The sequence below is a fragment of the Gnatocerus cornutus genome, chromosome 10 (genome assembly GCF_029298725.1).
Source record: "Gnatocerus cornutus isolate USDA-ARS CGAHR chromosome 10, icGnaCorn1.1, whole genome shotgun sequence".
Classification (NCBI taxonomy): Eukaryota; Metazoa; Arthropoda; class Insecta; order Coleoptera; family Tenebrionidae; genus Gnatocerus; species Gnatocerus cornutus.
Window position 1 is genome coordinate 2,533,381 of NC_142242.1, and position 19,316 is coordinate 2,552,696.

The window sequence follows — 19,316 nt, forward strand, 5'->3', positions numbered from 1 at the left end:
CCTCCAATTTCGTAGCTGTTGCTCTAAAAGTAGCCAAATTTGGAGGATAAACATTTCTAATTAGAAAAATGTTACATGCAATTAATTTAATTTTTTCGATTATAAATTATTGATATTGAGCTCGAAAGTGTTTGCCACCCTGTATAGTTAGAACTTTTAGTTTTGCCTTATCCTCAGCACAAATAAAAATCGACTTCGTATTAACTCCACAAGAAGCGACGATAGAATAGTAAAAATCGAGTTCTTACCTTCCATTTCTGTTCACCTGAATCTGCTAAAGTCTCATATGAAACGGGTGGAAATCTGGGTAAATACTTTCTTTGTATAAGAAGTCGATTTTCGCTGCATTTTCGTTCGTGTCAATTTTTGTAATTCTATTTCAAAAATTGAATAAATGCGACTAGATTTCAATTTCGGTGCCTCATTTATTAAATTTGATTTGAGAACAACTCACCATCCATCACGAGTTTGCTAGGTAAAAACAGGATTTTTAATGTCGTTCATTTTACGAAGGTTTATAAATACCGCTCCGAAAAATTGAGTTCGTAACAAGAAGAGTTTTGCAATATTCGTGAAATAACCGGTTGGGTAAATTTAAATTTTAATGAAACGCAGTTATGAAATTCAATCAGCGTATTTTCTATTCGTTTTAATTGCAAAATTACTATTACTGGTTGATTAAGTTTAAAATACATTACAGTTAATTTATATTAAAATTTAATGCACATTTAATGATGTGACACATTGTCATTTATTGCGTTTTTTTTTCTAATAGATATCGATTTTCAACTATGAAAACCCACTGTTTCGTTGAGTATTGACTTTAAAAATCACAAATTAAACTGAGCTGAAATTATGGCGGTGTAATTCATTCGTTTTTGTTGATATTTAGGTGAATATGATGCCAAATTATTGTTGCGACACGGCTATTTTAAACTCGTCATAAATCTTCGAATGATGCAAAACGAGAAAGTGTCCCTTTCTTTGTTTGTCTTAGTTTCAAAATGATTAAATATTATAGTTTCAAGTTAGGCACCACAAAATACACGCGATGACAATGAGATGGCTCCGGGAATTTATTACACAGCAATGTACTTCTCTAGCTTGTCAAAAAAATTAATTGTGCTCCATCTTACAGCAATGAACAAGTATGAGTATTTTTTTTAAATGGATCGTTTGAAAACCAGGTATGCGCTCTTTTTTTTATTAAGCATCTAATCAAAGGCGGCGTTGTGAGAGCTTTTAAGGGGGTCCACCAATCTGAAATGTTAATTACACCGGATTTGTTCCTGTTTACTTTTATCAATGCTTTTCTTCCGCTTTTGTTGTGTAAGGGCACAGGGTGGCGAATTTTATGTTGTGCTTAAAATGGATGGGCGGAACATTCAGTGGCGTGCGGTAGTTAAAATAAAAAAATCAATTTTGTTTGAATCGTTAGTTTGGGAGTTGACGTTTTTCGAGTGATTTGGTCTAAAGTGCGGTAGCGAGAAGGTTTAATTAAAAACGATGATGCAATTGAGAACACAACAAAGTTACACATCTGGGACTGTAGTTTAACGAAATTTTAATAAATCCTCTGGGGTTTGTGATGTTTGACTCAGTGCTAAAGCATAAATATGGAAATGAAAAGAAAACAAACTTTTGGAAGATCTGCAAGTTAAATAAATTTCGATAAACAGGAGCGCGTGTTCAGGGTTTTTGCAAACAGTAAAAAATGAAATAATAGGAAAGCGAGACTTAAACTTAAATAAGAGATAAAGAAATGCGATGTAAAGGATAATAGGGAAAGCTATGAAGCTAATACAAAAAGTAAGTATACGGATTTTCACAAACACGAAAATTGAAAACACTGATTTTGTTAAATAAAGTCAAAGAGGAAGTTTGAAGAAGATTAAAATCGATATTTTTGTTTGATTGACAATTATTTGAATACCGAACAAAATTAATTAGCCAACTTCAACAGTGAAATGGAATTAAGCACATTTGTAAAATAATGACAGATCGTAATTAATTTTGTGACATGTGCCAAAGTATTAAGATTTCCCTTTAGATTAGGTATCTAGTTCAATTTTTATTTTTATGTGAAGTTGCAAAGTTTACTGCTACAAACTGTTTCTACATAATTACAACAAACAAAACTATTCATACCAACGGCCTTTCAGAACTCTCGTCTTTTATTCCGTTCTTGAATACTCTTTTGCTTCCATTAAATTAGGGTATGGAGTTTAAAATGTCAAAGACGCGAGATAAAAATGAAATGATTAGACTAAATATAAAATAACATGTCATAAACTGGAAGGTCCATGTATTTCACTTTGCTGAGCCAAAGCACGGTCTGGTTGTTCGTTCAATTAGGTTTCTGACATTTTCAATAACTTTATTTGTACGTTGTTGGACCTTTCCTTTTCTATCCATGTTTCTTGATGGTAGTTATTTATACAATGATTAAGAGTTGAGCTTGAAACTTTTAAGAACAATCTTGAATATTGTACTTTCCATCGCAAAGATCAGATCCGAGTGTAAAAGTTTTGTGTGAAAAAAAAGCCATAATTTATAAAGTGAACCAAAGAGATTCGTCAAAATCAAAACTGAAACTGGTTGAAAAAACAGAGCTGATTTCTAAGCAGGATATTTAATAGCCGAGAGAAATTGTATTGGAATTTTAACAAGTGGGACATTCTATAGTACTATACATAGGCGCATGAGGCATTTGTTTGCGCGCTTTTGTTGGAAACTGAAAGTAGATGGGCTTAATTAAAAACGGCGAATGCAATTGGGGACGAAACGGAATATGGTTGCTAATACGGCCGGTGTGCTCAGGCGATGCTGCGACGGCCTATTAATGGACAGGTCATTGGATTAAGAGGTTTAGCGGAGTTTCTGTGATTTCCCATGGGTTCGAAATCGAGCACTCTGCTGAAAGTTCTCCGAAGTATTTGCCCAATTTCTTTCGTTTATTTATTTCAAACAATGCGTACCTCGACGGTGGGGTCCCGGATGTATATCTCTTTGAAAGCTTCGTCTCCCCTGTCTCTGGGTCGGTAGGCGATTCGATAGCCAAGAAACTCTCCGTGGATGGTCTCATGATGAGGTGGTCGCCAGCTGATGTGCAACGCCGTCGACGACGTATTATGCGCAGTTGTGATCGTCGGCTTCCCCGCGGGAGCTGCAACAAACATCCTTTACGGAACTGGCTACATCTCAAGACAACTGCTACTACAACTTAGGCATAATGGCGCATATCCAACACAAATAAAATATTGACAAGTTAAGGTGCTTCCTCAACTCATCCATTTTTAACTCTCAAACAATTCAAACAAAATGTTATATCAGCATTCTCAGACGAGAAGGAAAAATATTTGATACGCATTTCGAACAGACGGCTTAACAAACATCAGCAGTCTATCTTTTGTTACTGCAGGTTCGTAGGGTAAATGCTTTTCGCGTTAGTAAAAGGGTCTTATTCTTTTACCTTCAAGTGACAACTGAAATATTTATGCTACATCAACTGAAAAGACATAAATCGACTACTTTATTATTCATTCAACCAAACATGCTAAAGTGCACTTTGCTTGATCAAAATTATATGTATACTCTCTAATTTAAATATCTTAAAACAATATTTCTATTGCGGACAACGAAACAGGTTGGCCTCAACTTTTACAAGTGCATAATTCAATTTCCCGGTTGTTGCAAAGTTGTGATCTTTACTAATACAAAACCATTTCCAAGACAGAAAAGCATATTTGCTCGCCGGATACAAACTTAGCAGAGAAATTATACAACAGATCTAAATTTTATATATGGAGTGGGATTTCACGCTCCATGACAGCCCACTCACAATCAATGTACTGCATGTGCCATTTATTAGTCAATTTATTTTCTCCTTTTCATTTCAATTAAACTTATTTTTTCCCGAGACTAAAGAATGCACAGCACGTCATAAAAATCAAAGTAAGTATTATATTTCAAGTGAATAGCCTGTAATTTTTCGCCCAGGATTGTCCTCAGAGCTAGACACAAAAGGAAGGGGAGGTTATACCTCATGCCAAGGCGGGTTGTGCATAAAAAACCGATTTAATCAGTAGCGTTACGGTATTTAAATGGATCGTTTTGTCATTTTAGGAAGAATTTAAGAATGTCAAAACGTCATACATGATCTATGGAGTTGTGAATGATCGAAGAGCAACTCACTATGTTTGTTTGCTTCTAATAACTCTTAGAACCCTATTTAGTTTAAAGGACGAAAAAGAAAATCAATACCATGCATACAAATGGTTTCTAGGTTTCTATAAAGAGAATTTAATTTTATTTTAATTTTGTCGCCAGGTTTTGTAAAGTGAAATGTTTGCCCTCCGGTTCAAAGGAACTGTTAGGTTCCCTGTATCGATAAAAAGACGTAATTTATCGTTCGCCTCTCCACTGTTTCTGATGTTTGTAAAAAAGTGAAAAATGCCTACTCTACGCCTTAAATCTGTCTCCAGTGAATGCTACATAAGTGTGGTAATTTGCTTGCGTTAATTCCGACTTCATTCTCTCGAAATTAAAATCTTATTTCAGTGAAAATGTTCTTGGAATAAAAATGTTTAATTGAACGTCCAGTTTCGCAAGTGAAGTTTCATAAAAGGTTTTTGACGTGCTCTGTTGACTTTTTTCGTTCGCGCGTTCCGTCAATTGCATTTATTGCACCCTTTAATTTTACCTCTGTACGTTTAAGCTTTTGATGTTCTTTTTTATTCGTTGTTGTATTTTTTTTTGTAAAATTCTTTCTAGTTTCGTGTCAATTTAATTCTTTCGCGCGTAACTCTAATGTGACCTATAAAGATTTATAAATTGAATAAAATCTACTGAACGCTGAGTATTGCCGAAATTACCCTTGCTTTTAAATTCAGTGTGTGGCGGTTCAATCATGCTGAAAATCAATTAGTATTTAACAGCTCTTCCGTTAGTTCCAGCGGAAAATTAATTCGACATGTAACATTTATCATTTATTATTTTAAAGTGGGGAACATTCCACGGGAAGTCTAGCAAAAGTTCAAAAAGTTGAAGCAGTAGTAAATATAACTCTTATCTCTCAAAAATTAACGAAGAATACCGACCGTGGAATTCTGATCACGTAACGTCGGAAATTATCTCAAATAGTGATTCTCTTTAATGAGCGTCTAAGGCCCATCCTTCTTTCTTGACACACTTTTTTGTGATTTATGGAAGGTATGAAGAATTGCTATGTGCACGAAATACATCAAATTATTATGCGATTGTTGAACTTAGACATTGGAATGAAGGCCCACAGATGGCGCAGGTTTGTACTTAATTAACTTGGTTATGTTTTAATACCGTATATCTGGGCTATTAATTTTCTAGATACTACTATGCGATAAAAGTTATTAGGGTAAATTCATTATAATAGCAGATAAAGTATTATAGGACGCTGCACCCGTTTCATTTTTAAATTAATTCATTCTGTTTAGTTTTTCGACAGAGTAGGTATGTTAACTATTAGCTTACAATATTATTGAAGTCCATTAGAAATGCAAAGGGCTATTTTCTCCTTTAATTCAATTATTCGGGATGAATGAGGCCCTACATAAAGTTTACAGCTCAGAAAACATGTGAAGAATTTCAAAGGTTATAAAAAATGGTCTAGGCAAATAAGACAAATCAATATCAACATTCGTGATAAACTATCGATAAAAACAAGACTGTAGAGTCCTTAAATTAAATCAGGGAAAATAAGAAAAGGTATATTTTTTGGCTTTCACTTTGTTCGGGATAGGCCCTAGTTCGGGAAAAATTGGAATGGGTTATAAATTAAAATCATTTGAATATTGAATACAATAAAATCTGCCTCCACCAGGTTGACATTCAGTCTGTTTATTCTTCTTAATTCTGTTTAAAGAAAGGAAATGAATTATGGGCGATGATAATTACAGAAAGAAGATTAGAATGATGAATTTAGCTGTTTTTATTTTAGAGAATTGTTTTTCTGCAGTGTAATTATTTTTAATCCTTCAAAATTCCGTGAATATAAAATTTTAATTATATTTTGTTTGCTTTCTAGTTACAGACTGGTACTTTTATTATACCATTTAATATTTTTTCGAGTTGTTATAACATGTAACAAGAAGGGAAAGCTCAGCGTGAGTAGCGTCTATCACGGTAAACAAAAGTTATCCTTTGAAGCATCGGTTGTTGAATGAAGTAGGTTTCGTTAAAAGGTTTTTTTTTTTTGGGAAACGCTATAAGTAGCTATCAATTTTATTTTCCTGGATTTCTAAATATACGTAAAAGCTTCTACAATGAATGGAGTGATTGAATTGAAGTAGGAAATTAATTTTATAAAATATCTCGGTAATACTTCTGGGTAGAATTCCGGCTTCGTTAACAGCAAGTCCGAGTCCATTGTCAGTGAGACGTTGGAAATATTTGCGTTTAAATTTCCCTGATTTCGGTAGGAGTCTAAGCAGATTTAATGCAGTTGGGAACATAATGGACCGGAAAGGCAGTGGCTCTGAATCATTGTCGCTATGCTTTATTAGTGACGTTGCGTTAATAAGAGATTGTGTTCTTCAAAACGTAGAGAATTTTTGCATAAATCGCTTTGTCTTCATTTATTTGTATTGCGATGGAAAAAATGTGCAGTCGGTCTGATTTGATGCATTCGGGGGATTAGTGGAACAGTTCGTATGCGAATAATAAATTGCAAGAGCTCGACGTGAGGTTTGAATAGACGCGTTGGGAAGAGTATAGTAGGTCGAGGCAGACGACTAATAATCATAAAACTGAGTGTGAACACACGAACGCCAACCTTCAGGCGTCGCAGCGCCCTGAGACCCCACGTTGCAACTTAAACATATACATCGCACACACATGCACCACAAACGTAAATACAAACTAGCGTTAATTGTTCCGTTTCGCCGTTTAACTAAGCTACATCTGCAAATGTAGAGAACGCTCGCTCTCCGCGTTAATCCGGGGCGAAAACACGACAGTGCGACGGTGGTTTTGCATGCCATCGTCGCCACCCCCATACTCCCCATAAAAGCCACCCCCGACGACGTGCCTACCTGGCTGCCGCTGCTCGCGGCCCTTTACACGCTGCTTTCATTAACCTTCTCGAACTCCTCGTTAATCGAACCATCGCGAATTCACCGAAACACCCACTGGCCAAAACCGGAAACTTCAATTTGTTTAACTCCAACAACTTTAACAAATCTAATCTAATCAACATTATGTACATATTTAGAAACGTTTATATTGAACGTCAGTTTGACGATTTATGAAAAATTTCAATTATTTCCACCACTCTGTCAAGAGGATCATGACTATGACAATGGATCATCATTTTTTACGCTTAATTTACCGAAAACTAGAGGGCTATAAACGAAATATCGTCAACGTGTTGTCATTTTAAGATGTGGAAAGAGCCGACAGATTAGATGACATAAATTGGAGGTATTAGTGACGTGTGTCTTGAATCATAGTTAACTTAAATAATTGTGTGTTTAACACACTGAACTTTGCACAAAGTTATTAACGGGAAAATCTCAAGACAAATCTGTTCTACAATGTTGTTGCCAATCCGATAAAAACCGACGTTTCGATATAAATATTGCAGTGCGGATGTGTAGAATAGTTTGATGTTTCCTTGGATTACACCGTAGCCCTTCGTCTGGCAATATAAATTCCTGAATCATTCCAGACTTTAAACATGTGCTTGCATGATCGAGGATTAGCTCCTCTAACTAGAACCAGCCAAGAACAAATTGGGTCACAGTTTTTGTGTTGGTATAATTTGTGCACATCGTGTTTACTCACAAAATCCGATCAAAATCGCTCTTTAAAATGCTCAGTCTATAATTTATAACATTAGTTGCCAGTTGTTTCCACAATTGATCTTTTTCCTTTGTATTTTTGCTGTTGTTTACTTCTGTGCAAGTTTCTATTAAAATCTGTTGCATTTACTTGGAATTTCTACCTTCCACATTTTTCCAATCTTTTCATTGCCTTATTTATTCTATTATAAATTGAGCAGCGCGTTTCAGGTTCGCTTCGGTTATTACGTTATGTAATATTTCAATTATTTCACTTTTCCCGTTGGTGATTATTTTTTTAATTTGGATCTAAAATACACAGCATATTGTTGTTCCAGCTGAAACCAATCTGCATAAATCAACGAGCAAACTTTGAGATTAAATTAATAGAAAGTGTGGTGAGCCACAATTAGCAGAAATTGGAAGTAGCTGTCATCAACAGAAGATACAGAGCAAAATGATGTTTTGGTAAAACGCTAACTAATTTCAGTGTGACTGAATATATTGCTCTGGTGTTGAACAAGTGGATGACATTTGTACCGGAAACAATGTTGCTATTTTTTTTTCTTTTTCGACACTGTGGTTTGAGTGTTTTTGGTGTATTGGTGTATTTTTTTAATTTTTAATAAGTGGACAATATTGCGGTCATTTAATGTTGAAAATGTGAGAACTTATAATGCGACAATAAAGATACATATTACGGTTATTCTACTCGGAACACTTAGTATCGTTTCTCCAAAATTAATTTTGTTGCAAGGTATGCATAATTCTGTGTCGCTGGTAACTTGACTCATAAACAGAATCCCATTAGTGCTATATACGATCCACATGCCGTTAGATGTGCACGTATGCCAGTCATCTAAAGTTTCGACTGGAAAATAGCACATTCGATTAGGTGATTAAGTGCTGTAATCAAATTAATTGAGTGATTTAACGCAATTTTGTGTTTTGATTAATTGAATATAGATTGATATTTTTTCAATAGTCTGGTCTTCACAGTATTTATCAAAGCTATCAAAGCTCGAACCGACATCGGTCATGGCGCTTAAACAAACAAAATGCTGTATAAAAGTCAATACATATTAATTAATTTAGAACGCGCAAGGACCGGGATCGATTTAATTAGTTTGAATTCAATTTAGTAGAAGCAGAAATTCGATTTGTCTATGTCTTATGTATCACACAGGAATTCTTTTGGAGGCTCTCGCAGATTTAGTGACGATACGTGTTAAGAGTTCTGCGACAGACGAAGATATAAAAGATCTTAAAGCTCCCTTTAGTGGTTTTCCTGCAAGTTATTGGAGATAAAACTTCGTGTTAATGCAGAAAAACGTGCGAACACACACTGGTAAAATTGTGGGTTCAAATCTTTTTTTCTTCCTTTTCTTTTTGAATTATTGCTTTAAGCCAGGTGTTCCATGTTAACTTCAAGGAATGGGGTAAATATGTCTAAGTGAATTAGATAGATCAAGAAATCCTCAAAATTTTCAACGTCTACCTTGGGACAGTTGTAAATCTGAATTTAAAGACAATTGTTACCTCGTAAAACTCCCAGATAGCAATATAGTTAGGTACGGAATATCTGTGTGAGGTTGTGGATTTTTAATAGGGGATGAAATGAAGTGCCGTAGACAATGTGAAACGGTCTTTATTGGAAGAACCAGTTAATTTTAACTTTAAGTACGAGCTTTGATGATTTTTCGTCTCACAGAGTTTACTGTTGATATTTTGTGGCGTTCTGGAATAATTAGTCATTGGGGAAGGAATTTTATTAGGAAATTTTGCACCAAAAGCGGCGAGAAGGACAAATCCAAAGCTTAGTGAGAATCAGGAGGCTTACGAAAATTTTAGATAATATAAATTGTCTTAAGACTACAAATACCAATTCAGTGATTATAATGGGGGCATTTAATGCAATTCAACTAACAATTGAAGAAGCTACGATATGGGATCAATAGACTTAACAAGATTAGCGGGCATTTTTATTGAGGGTAAATAAATAATCAGTTTTTTCGGATAATTCCGTTGAAAAGAGGGTTCTCGATGGCCTGTGGTCCATAATCGGTGTGATTCGGGTTCGAGAATGATAAATTTACAGTTTTTTGCGAACGAACGATATCCCGAATATATGTTTTTGTTGAATGTATAAAAGAAACAGAAATAATCTTCATGAATAGCTTTCACAGTAAAATAAAAAGTAATGGAATTATGTGGGATAAAGGTGGAATTTTTCTCAGTTTTGGTGGGTTAATAAAAGTGTGTTTGTCCGCGACGGTATTCACAGTTATAAAACAGTGATACCTCGTTCAAAACTGGGATGAATACAATTCATTGTTCGCCAAAAAGGGGGAATGGTGTGACGGCTTTCCCAAATCGATCTGTGCGGAGTGTGAGGAAATTAAAGATCCGTCGATCCATAAAATAAATCAATTGTGGCATGGGTTAAAAAGAGCGTTGTTTAAAATTAGATTAACAGGGGAAATATTTAGTAGGAATACACGCGAGACCCGGACAGACACGCAGAAGAGCGGAAAAACGTAATAGGTTGTATTCTGCTGTGGATGAGGTCCGTCAAAGTTGTTTCGCGTTCGGGATACATTTTCAGCTGGTCGGTTTTCTAGAGCCCCAGATGTCTGATCCGATTCTAATTGCGTCGATTCTGAAGTCGCTTGGGTGCTGTAGAGTCGAAGGCGAGATCGCGATGTCGATCGTGCAGACCGTGGCCCCCAATAACGCACATCAAACGTGCATCATCATAGATTAGATGAAATCTTCGCACAAAGACTTCACTTTATCATCGAATGGTTTAGAAAGCTAGCATTTGATAGTGTTACTTGGGATCTTGTTCAAAAGGATCACTTCAAAAGCGTTTTTCGACACGCCTTTAATCCGATCCGATCACTTAGATCGGGTTTCTTAGACGAGACAGAACTTTGTTCGTTCCCGACTAAAATAAAGTCGGATAATGTGCGGTCACTTTTTGCATCCCGCATCCCCAAAACCCGGTGACCAGCGGCGCTGTTATCGCCTCACGTTACCGCGTTATGGTGCGTATTCATTTCCGACAACTTTATAAAGACAATAAAAAATGGACGAGCCCGCCCTAAATATAACCGCCGACACGGCCAAACTTTTACGAGTTCGTTTTTCATAATACGATTTAATGCATCCGAGGGAAGTAATGATGTTAAACCGAGGGAAAAGTTAGTAATAAAATGTAGATCGCTTTTTTCAAACTGCCGATTTTATTGATATTTAGGGATAGGGCTCAATCGATACACGTCATGGCCGACGCTCTGCTCCAGCACAATGCCAATAGAGCATTCCTCCGTTACGTTAACGGCACTGAAACCGCGATCAACGACCACGCTGACTCGTCATACAGACCCATCATTGACGTCTGACTCACGTCATCACACCACCAGTGACGTGTGATTCATGCATGATCTTTTAAAAAATACATAGAAATTTTATTTCATTGTTTTCGTTGTGTTTTTATTTATAACTACTTTACTTTGCTATATTATATGTACATCCGAGAGCAAGTGAAGCAGAATAATTTCGAAGCTGAGCTACGTTCAAGATGGTTTAGCCTTTCAAACAAAGCTTAGAAAATGAGGAGTAAATGTATTCACTTACGAGTTACAACTCTGTGAAAACTCTGTGAAAATAAAAAAAAAACAAAAAAAACTACTTTACTTTTTGTTTTATTTATCAGTATTCACCACAGACACGTACACTCATATTCCAAACAAGCCCATTTCACCACCAATCAATCTACCATAAATCCGCCACCCTTTGTTCGACCTATACTAGAACAGACATTCCACGGTCAATAACACGGATATTTCGGAAAATAGATTGTTTCCAGATTCTATAAAGATATCTACACATATCCACTGTTAGACTCCATGACGACCGGTACTAGATAGAACTGTAAATGCCTTCCACTCCACCCTTTAATTTTCATCGAAATTTATAAGGCTTAATCATCCCAACTTCGACGCGCCCAAACGGGTGGGTTCTAACTTATAGCCTTCCAAGAATGAACAAAATTTCATGTTTTACATTGTAAAAGGATCTAGGAATTTTTAGAATTTTTAAATTACAAGCTTTTGATTTTAGTTCCGTTTAACTTTAATTTGTGTAATTTGTATTCGGCTGGAATAGTTTGAATGTTATAAAATAGTGGTTACCTACCTATTAGTTATAAAACTAATATTATGCTCGGCTCTATTTCTTGAAAATGTGTGAAGTAGGATTCATTATTAATAAATTCCAAGCAAAATTACTCTGTGGAGGGAGACAAGTTAGCAGAGAGCTTTTAAAGTCAGAAGTCGACTTGGTCATTCATACAAAATTGGTTAGGCGTTACGTTAGCAGAGCGAAATGAATACAAAGAGCTAGATGATGAGCTTTTTCACTAACAAGAAAACTTACTGATTTGTCAACACACAGACATTAGAAAAACTTCAATTTAATTTACAGTTCCCACTGCTTTTATAAAGTTTTATGTGCGAAACATAAATTATCAGGAATGGATGTTTTTTGGTTTTATTTAGTGGGTGTTGTGTGTTTAGGTTTAAGGACGTTAAATCTTACTGTATACGGAAATATTCTCCAGTGGCTGATATAACTGCACGAGAATGTATGGGTTATACGTTAGCGGAAAACCGTGCTAAACTTTTGCTAAAATCTAAAAATTCGTCCCCTTCTTGGTTTAAAAATATACCCCCGGCCGGTTGTAAATTCACCGATATATTTGATTTGAAGGCCAACGCGGTAGGGTTCGGTTTTACGATATAGACGCAAGTATAAAGCGAATCGAACTAGTGGAATATCGATGAAATTGTCTCGTGTTTTGCGGTGGAGTATACCTACTAGTTTGATTGTAAGAACGTGGTTTAACACATAAATATTGACCAACTTTATCTGTATCACAATACATATTAAAATGTTTTATCTGGAAAGCTACATTTTATTTTTACAATGTAACGGTTTACATGCGTCTGGAGTAAGGCTTTAACATTATAGGGGGGCAGTAAACAGTAAACCGCGAGAACGATATTATAAAACAGATCAACATTCACGATTCAAACTGCTCTATCATTCTCACGTAGCCGCAAATGAAAACGCCACCAACACATAATGACATGAAACAAATGAGAAATATTCAGCACAAAATTCAATGAAACATAAATGTGTTGGAATTTCTTATGAGATTATTCTTTCGCTTCACCAAAATCCCGCAAATGTTTCTTCTCTGCAGATGGACCGAAATCAATACTCCAACAAAATAAAAATATAACCACAAAACCCAAACCTGCTAGAATATCAAGCTTAATCTATTTTATATATAATTTTTCGGTATACACGTTGGTCTTGTTTTTTTTTATTTAGGCCAAAATTAAGGATTCATTACCGGTAATGGAGCTATCAACATTTTTGTTTGGATTTTGTTTTCAACTAGCTGGCTGAAAATAACGAAATGCAAACTTGTCAGTTTGGACGAGTAACTACAGTATGGTCTACCGATGCCTTCCAGGGAGCTGACAGTTCTTCGTTTTCCGCTTGTCTTAACCGACTGTTGGTGGAGTATTCAGGGTGTTTGTTAGGGGGTGGAAATGTTGAAGGCATAAAGTCGGAAATACCGCTTTACTGAAACCCACTGTTTTCAGCAAAATTGTATCTTTGGTTCCTAAAAGTGAAAATACGATGACATAAAAAAATCATACAGGGATTCCAGAGGTTTCATTTCAATGCGTCATCATGTCTCGTCAAGGAAAATTTATTTCAAATATTTAAGCCATCCCCTAAAGTTTACCACCAAATGAAGGTTTGCATAATTTGAATAGTATTTTTTATAATTTATTCCAGTTATCTCTTCATGTTTGCGGATGTTTGCTTGTTTTTTCATGCGACAATAGCGCTGGAGTTCTTTCTATCTCCCCCATTTTTTCAAAGATAGTCGACGTGTCCAAATTTTAAAATATTATGTGATTCTTTATAATCCCATTGGACGCGAGTCGTTTAGCTCCGAATTGTGCTAGTATTTGTTTTGTTTTCAAAGCGTTACATTGTGACAAAGACCCAATTGAATTTGGTCGAAACTAGTTTTGATAGATTCTGCCCTTTGTCGGTTCAACTTTAAAAAACGTCTCGACTCCTGTGCTTTACAATAGGAATGAGAAATGTAATCGTGTTATTATTTGAATGGCAAAGCGGAGTTTTTCATCGGAGGAAATCGATTTTATGACTATTTGCTTATTACAGGTGCGTTATAGAGTTAAATATGCATTCGCTTTAACTGAGGTTTAATGTATTTTGAAAATAACCCTTAGATTTTAAATATTAACCTGGCGCGACCGATGCTGAAGTGTCGCTTTTATTCGGTGATAGCGTGAAAAGATGTCATATCTGGAAAATATACGTTCAATATTAATTAGATGGGAACGGGATTTTCACAGACGTTCCTATTATTAGAAGTGAATACGTAGTACTTACATCAGAAAATCGATTGCAATTTTTAAACACGTCATCGTTGTTTCCACGTTTGTCGAAGAATAAAATAGTAGATAAGAATATTTATTCAGAATAATTTTATCCTTCGTGGAAATACGTTTATCACCAGTTTTCGAGGGTTTTTTCATTATTTGAAACGGTGGATTATTAACCGCGTCACGACAGAATTTATGTTAGTTTGTGTGTCATTTTTTTTGAAAAATCTTTATTTGAATCATCCACCGAAAAGAATTTATTGCGTTTACAGAATTAGCGTTTTGCATTTATGTTTACCTTTAAATATTTCATCCATGATTTGTAATAGCTCCAAACTATTAACATTTAAAGGTATTTTGCTTTGTTAGCTTTTTACATTTAGGGAAGAATGGACCTTATTTTTCTACTATTTTTAGAATTGCAGTTCGAAGCAAATCAATACTTATTTTAAGTATGTTTGTGTGGAGTTTTGAATAATTTACTAATAAAACGCATAACATTGTATAAGTGAATGTGGGTGAATTCTAATTGGTATAAAAAATGCATTTAGGTGCACCTCGAGCCGATTTTTTGCCATTTGTGGTTTTGGTAGATTAGTAGAATTAGATTATTGAGCTTTTTTAAGCAATTAAGTAAAAGCTGGTACAGTTATCGATTCATTAAAGTATCTTTAATGGCGTGCACGAAAGGATTTATTTAATTTAGTAAAAGCTATAGCCACAAATGGTAATCTTCATGGAGGTCAACTTTAGGTTTAGGATATCCTTAATGACAACATAGTAGAGTTGTAATGACTTGTTTAGGAATTCGGGCCTAAGACTACATATTCCGACAATAGTCAAAGCGTTTAATACGGAACAAAGGTGGCAGTATATTTAATAGGAGAAGCTAATAATTTGGGATAATTAAAAAGGTTTTTTTATGAACCGTTTCGGTCCATTCTGTTTGGTAATTAGGCGGAATAATTAACAAGAGCTATTGAACTTAACTTTCCGTGGTTTTGCGAGAGTTTTGGGGAATTTTAAGTGGGCTGCCTGGGCCGATATATTTATCAGGCAGCATCGAAACGTTTTTATGAAAAACCTTTTGGTGAAAATATTTTAAAACACCGAAATACTGGTAGACTTAAACGTTGAGTGAGTGATGTAATTAAGTTGTTTTTCAGAGATTTTATGATTTATTGTGCAATGTTGTTTGTTAAAGTGGATGAGTTAAGGTAGAAATGAACAATTTGGAGGATCCAGACACATTCTTGGTGCTCGTTATAAAAGCAGCCGAGGATAATTCCTGCTTGTGCTTACCCTCTCGAAGTGTAACCATGTAATAGGACTCTTTACTTGGGTGACTGGCCCCCATCGCATTCACTGCTACCACCCTGAAACTGTACACTGTGTAAGGGTGCAAGCTTGTAACTTGGTAACTGCTCTCGTTGTTCGGAGTAAGAATTCCATCTATCACATTCCATTCGCCGTTCTCGCCAACCCTGAAATGAAAACAATCCCATAAAAATCTTTTACTTGTTAAACGAACAATTTTATTTTTTTGTGCCAAATGCCAATAGCTATTTGATACAACCCCCCAGTAACATGGAAAGCAAACAACAGTACTCGATAATCGATACGATTCAATAAGCGATTTTACACCAGCAGCTGTGGAATAAGTTAACGTGTGCATGCGATAAATTTTTGAATTATAAATTCAACGCGTGTACCTATGGATTTCTAATTTTAGTTGAAAATTTTTGAGCAAATATGTGACTTGCACTAAACTTGCTACTAGTTACGATGCTCTTATTGTTTCCTTTATTAAAAAAACTTTTAATTTACGACAGTCTACAAAAACGTACATTGTGGAGAAATAATTACTCCTAACTCGCAGGTTTTACGATCATTCTTATTACTCAATTTAAGATAGATTGTAGTTTCTTCCACAAATTTATAACCGTATAATCCCGTCTCACACAAATTATGCACGAATGTATAAAATTAATTACATTATTATTTTTATGCATGAATTCTAGATAATACACACGTTCCATTTTCCCTATGTAAGTTTTTATTGTAGCTAATTTTCCTCCATTCGAATTTTAAAATACTTGCAAGTGGAAAAGCTTTTCATGTCATTGTTACAAAAACGTACATTAAAATGCATCGTTACGCGGATAAACATATTCAAATATTCGTATTCCATGGATAATAATTTGCACCTATTTTCGTAGTATTCGTGTTTAACTTTTTCCCATCAAAGCTAAAATATAAAAATGGTGAGATTACGAGTTTCATTTCGTTTCTAATATTGTTCTTTTTCGAACTAAAATAACATTTTGTTTGAAATCTTGCTCCACTTCAGTCTACTTTTTATATAGGTAACATTTTATCGAATCCTTGATGTAAAAAGCTCAAACATTTTTTTACTTTAATGGGAATTGTCAGATGTTCAATTACTTGTTTTGTGTGATTTTTTTGGTCTGGAAATAGGTTTATCAATCGTGAATTTCGTATAGAAATACTATTTTTTACCTGTCTAATGGTAATGAATAGTAGAGTTTGTAAATTACAGTTCGTCTTTGTGATACGTTGCTTTCAGCTTTTCAAATATCACAAATAAAATATTTATGCACTGTACGTGTTACTTTGCGATCACTTTAGATATCAAATTATCTTTAAAAATTGGAAGAGGGATTCAGTATCAATCTCACAACTTCGGTGTTAGAAAATGCCATTTATCGCATGAACATGTGGAAGTTAGAAGCGGTAAACTATGTAGTTTCATGAATCTGTCAAAGGGAAGAATTATCTGGTAATTTGACAAGTTTTATTTAAATTTATTACTGTTAAATCGTTCTCAATATGTGTATCATTTAAAGTTTCTAGTTTAAATTTTAGTTTAGCCTTCTCCACTTGCAGCAGTTTGACCATGTTTCTTTTTAATGGCTCACCACTTTTCATTCAAATGTAATACCAGTGTTTTTCAATTCAACCGCAATTGGTTTCACACTGTAGTGAATGCATGAAATTTTAGTTATAGAATTCAGTTTCGATTGTTGTGTGACTAATAACACGACCGCAATTGTTATAAGTTATAAAAACTTCCATAACTTTTTGTTTTATTAATCTCATCGAATAGACTTTGAAGTTAAGAAATGATGAGCAGGTTTTCTCCGAGCATTTTACTGCAAACTAAGCTTTATTCTTTTCTTTAAATTTGTTCGTTTGCTTAAAACTGATTTATTTTGTGTCTATCGTAGATTTGAATAAAGGATCAGATTTTTGTCTTCCTGCAGTTTTTGATTTAGTTCTCTAAAACTCACTCCGTGGTTACTGAAGGGTGACGATCTAGTTTTTGTTTAGGGTCGGCGACAAAAACAGATGCCCAGCAATCCTAATCAAATGGTGGGTTTTCCTCATGATTTATAAAACAGTTCTTGAACGCTGTTCCGAAACAGAAGTGTGCTATTGTAAATTTGGCGTCCATGCATTTTTAATAAATTCTGGTTTGGTAGCACGCTGCGTGGTCTCGATACAAAAAGCGCTCTTTCGATTTCATAATGATATATTTCAACGGAATAGTTTGAATATATTGGCTCTGATTTAACGGAGCAACGGATAAAACGCAATGCGAGTGAATTAATTGGTTTTTTTTTAGTAGGCAACTTCATTTTGATTAAATTTTCGCCGAGGAAAACTTATCATATGAAACTTTCATAAATTGGATATCACTGAATTAAAATGCAGATGTTGCTTGATATGTAATATTAAAAAAGTTTGAAAGACATATTGAATCTTCTGTGACTTTTTTCTTTTGGCTGCACTTTGGAGATGCAGAGAGGTGGTCAATGTAGCGTGGAAAGAAACTTGCGGTAAAAAGTGATTATTGGATCGCACGGCCCTCGACAAGCAGCTTAAAATCCTAATCTACTAATTACAAGCAGTATCTTCTTTTCTCTTTTACTTTTATCACTACTTCTTAGACAATTGCGGTGGCGCATTTACATTTTTTCACCATTATAAAAATTTATACCCGATTTTTCTAATCTCTCATGCATAAAGAACTTTCCCAACCTAATTAATTTAAAAGCTCCTTGAAATCTCCACGACAAATAGTCGCTAGGAGGGAAATATAACATTTCTTTCATTTTTACAACTGCTTATTATAGGGTGAAAATTCGGCAACGTAACGAAATAACAGACAATTTCCGCGTTTATAGAAAACAACTTTTATGTTTTTTTTTTTAAAACCCAACAGAGTGATCTAATGACATCGTTGATATACACCGAAGAAGAAATATTTGCAAGAAAGTTTATTCGATCATTATAGAAAATATCGAAGAGATAATAACAATTGCTTTTTAGAAAATACGTGGCGAATAAATTAAAGTTAGTTAAAAAAATTAAATTGAAAGTAATAGAGCTTGTAAATAGTCTGTGTTTAAATACTTCTTTAAGAATCTCCCGGTTGTACGAAAAAAGCATCATTCTTTTCTCGATAAGAAGAGCTTTATTAATTCTCTTAGTAACTCATTAGGATGAAAAAGAAATAAGGAGTTTATTAATGATATCATTATTCTTTGTTCTCATATTAAAAAGGTAGTAATCTTATTATTTTTTATGCCCCTTTTAAAATACAATTACAACGTAAATTGTACGAAGTATTTTGTTTTGATGAAGTAAAACGAAAAATAACAATTTTTAAGGCTTACTGAAACCTTTTACCTCGAGATCCAAACAATAAAACCATTTGAATGTAAATTATATTTGAATCAATGCTTTTCTTTGCTTGAAATTGGTAATTAAATAGGTATATCCTAATAATGTAGAGTATCTTTTGTTTAAAAACCAAATACGGTATCGCTATTATTTCCATTGTTGTGTTAGTTGGAGCGGTTCTAAAACAAACCGCTCCAGTTTCATGTAACTTTGAGATACATTTTTCTGTTATTCTAAACCATGTCTACTAAAGTTGACAATGTAGAGTTGAGGTATAAAACAAACAGTGAAAATGTAG

General features: G+C 34.6%; 1 protein-coding gene across 3 annotated transcripts in view; it reads right to left on the minus strand.

The window, feature by feature from the left end:
- Positions 1-19,316, minus strand: part of Ptp99A (Protein tyrosine phosphatase 99A) — a 138,607-nt gene that overhangs the window by 13,625 nt on the left and 105,666 nt on the right. For all 3 annotated transcript variants that reach the window (XM_088047287.1, XM_088047288.1, XM_088047289.1), the window contains exons 4-5: positions 15,614-15,795; positions 2,979-3,166 (exon numbers count right to left, since the gene is read on the minus strand). In XM_088047287.1, coding sequence (XP_087903413.1) covers positions 2,979-3,166; positions 15,614-15,795 — 370 coding nt within the window. The remainder of the gene's footprint in view (positions 1-2,978; positions 3,167-15,613; positions 15,796-19,316) is intronic.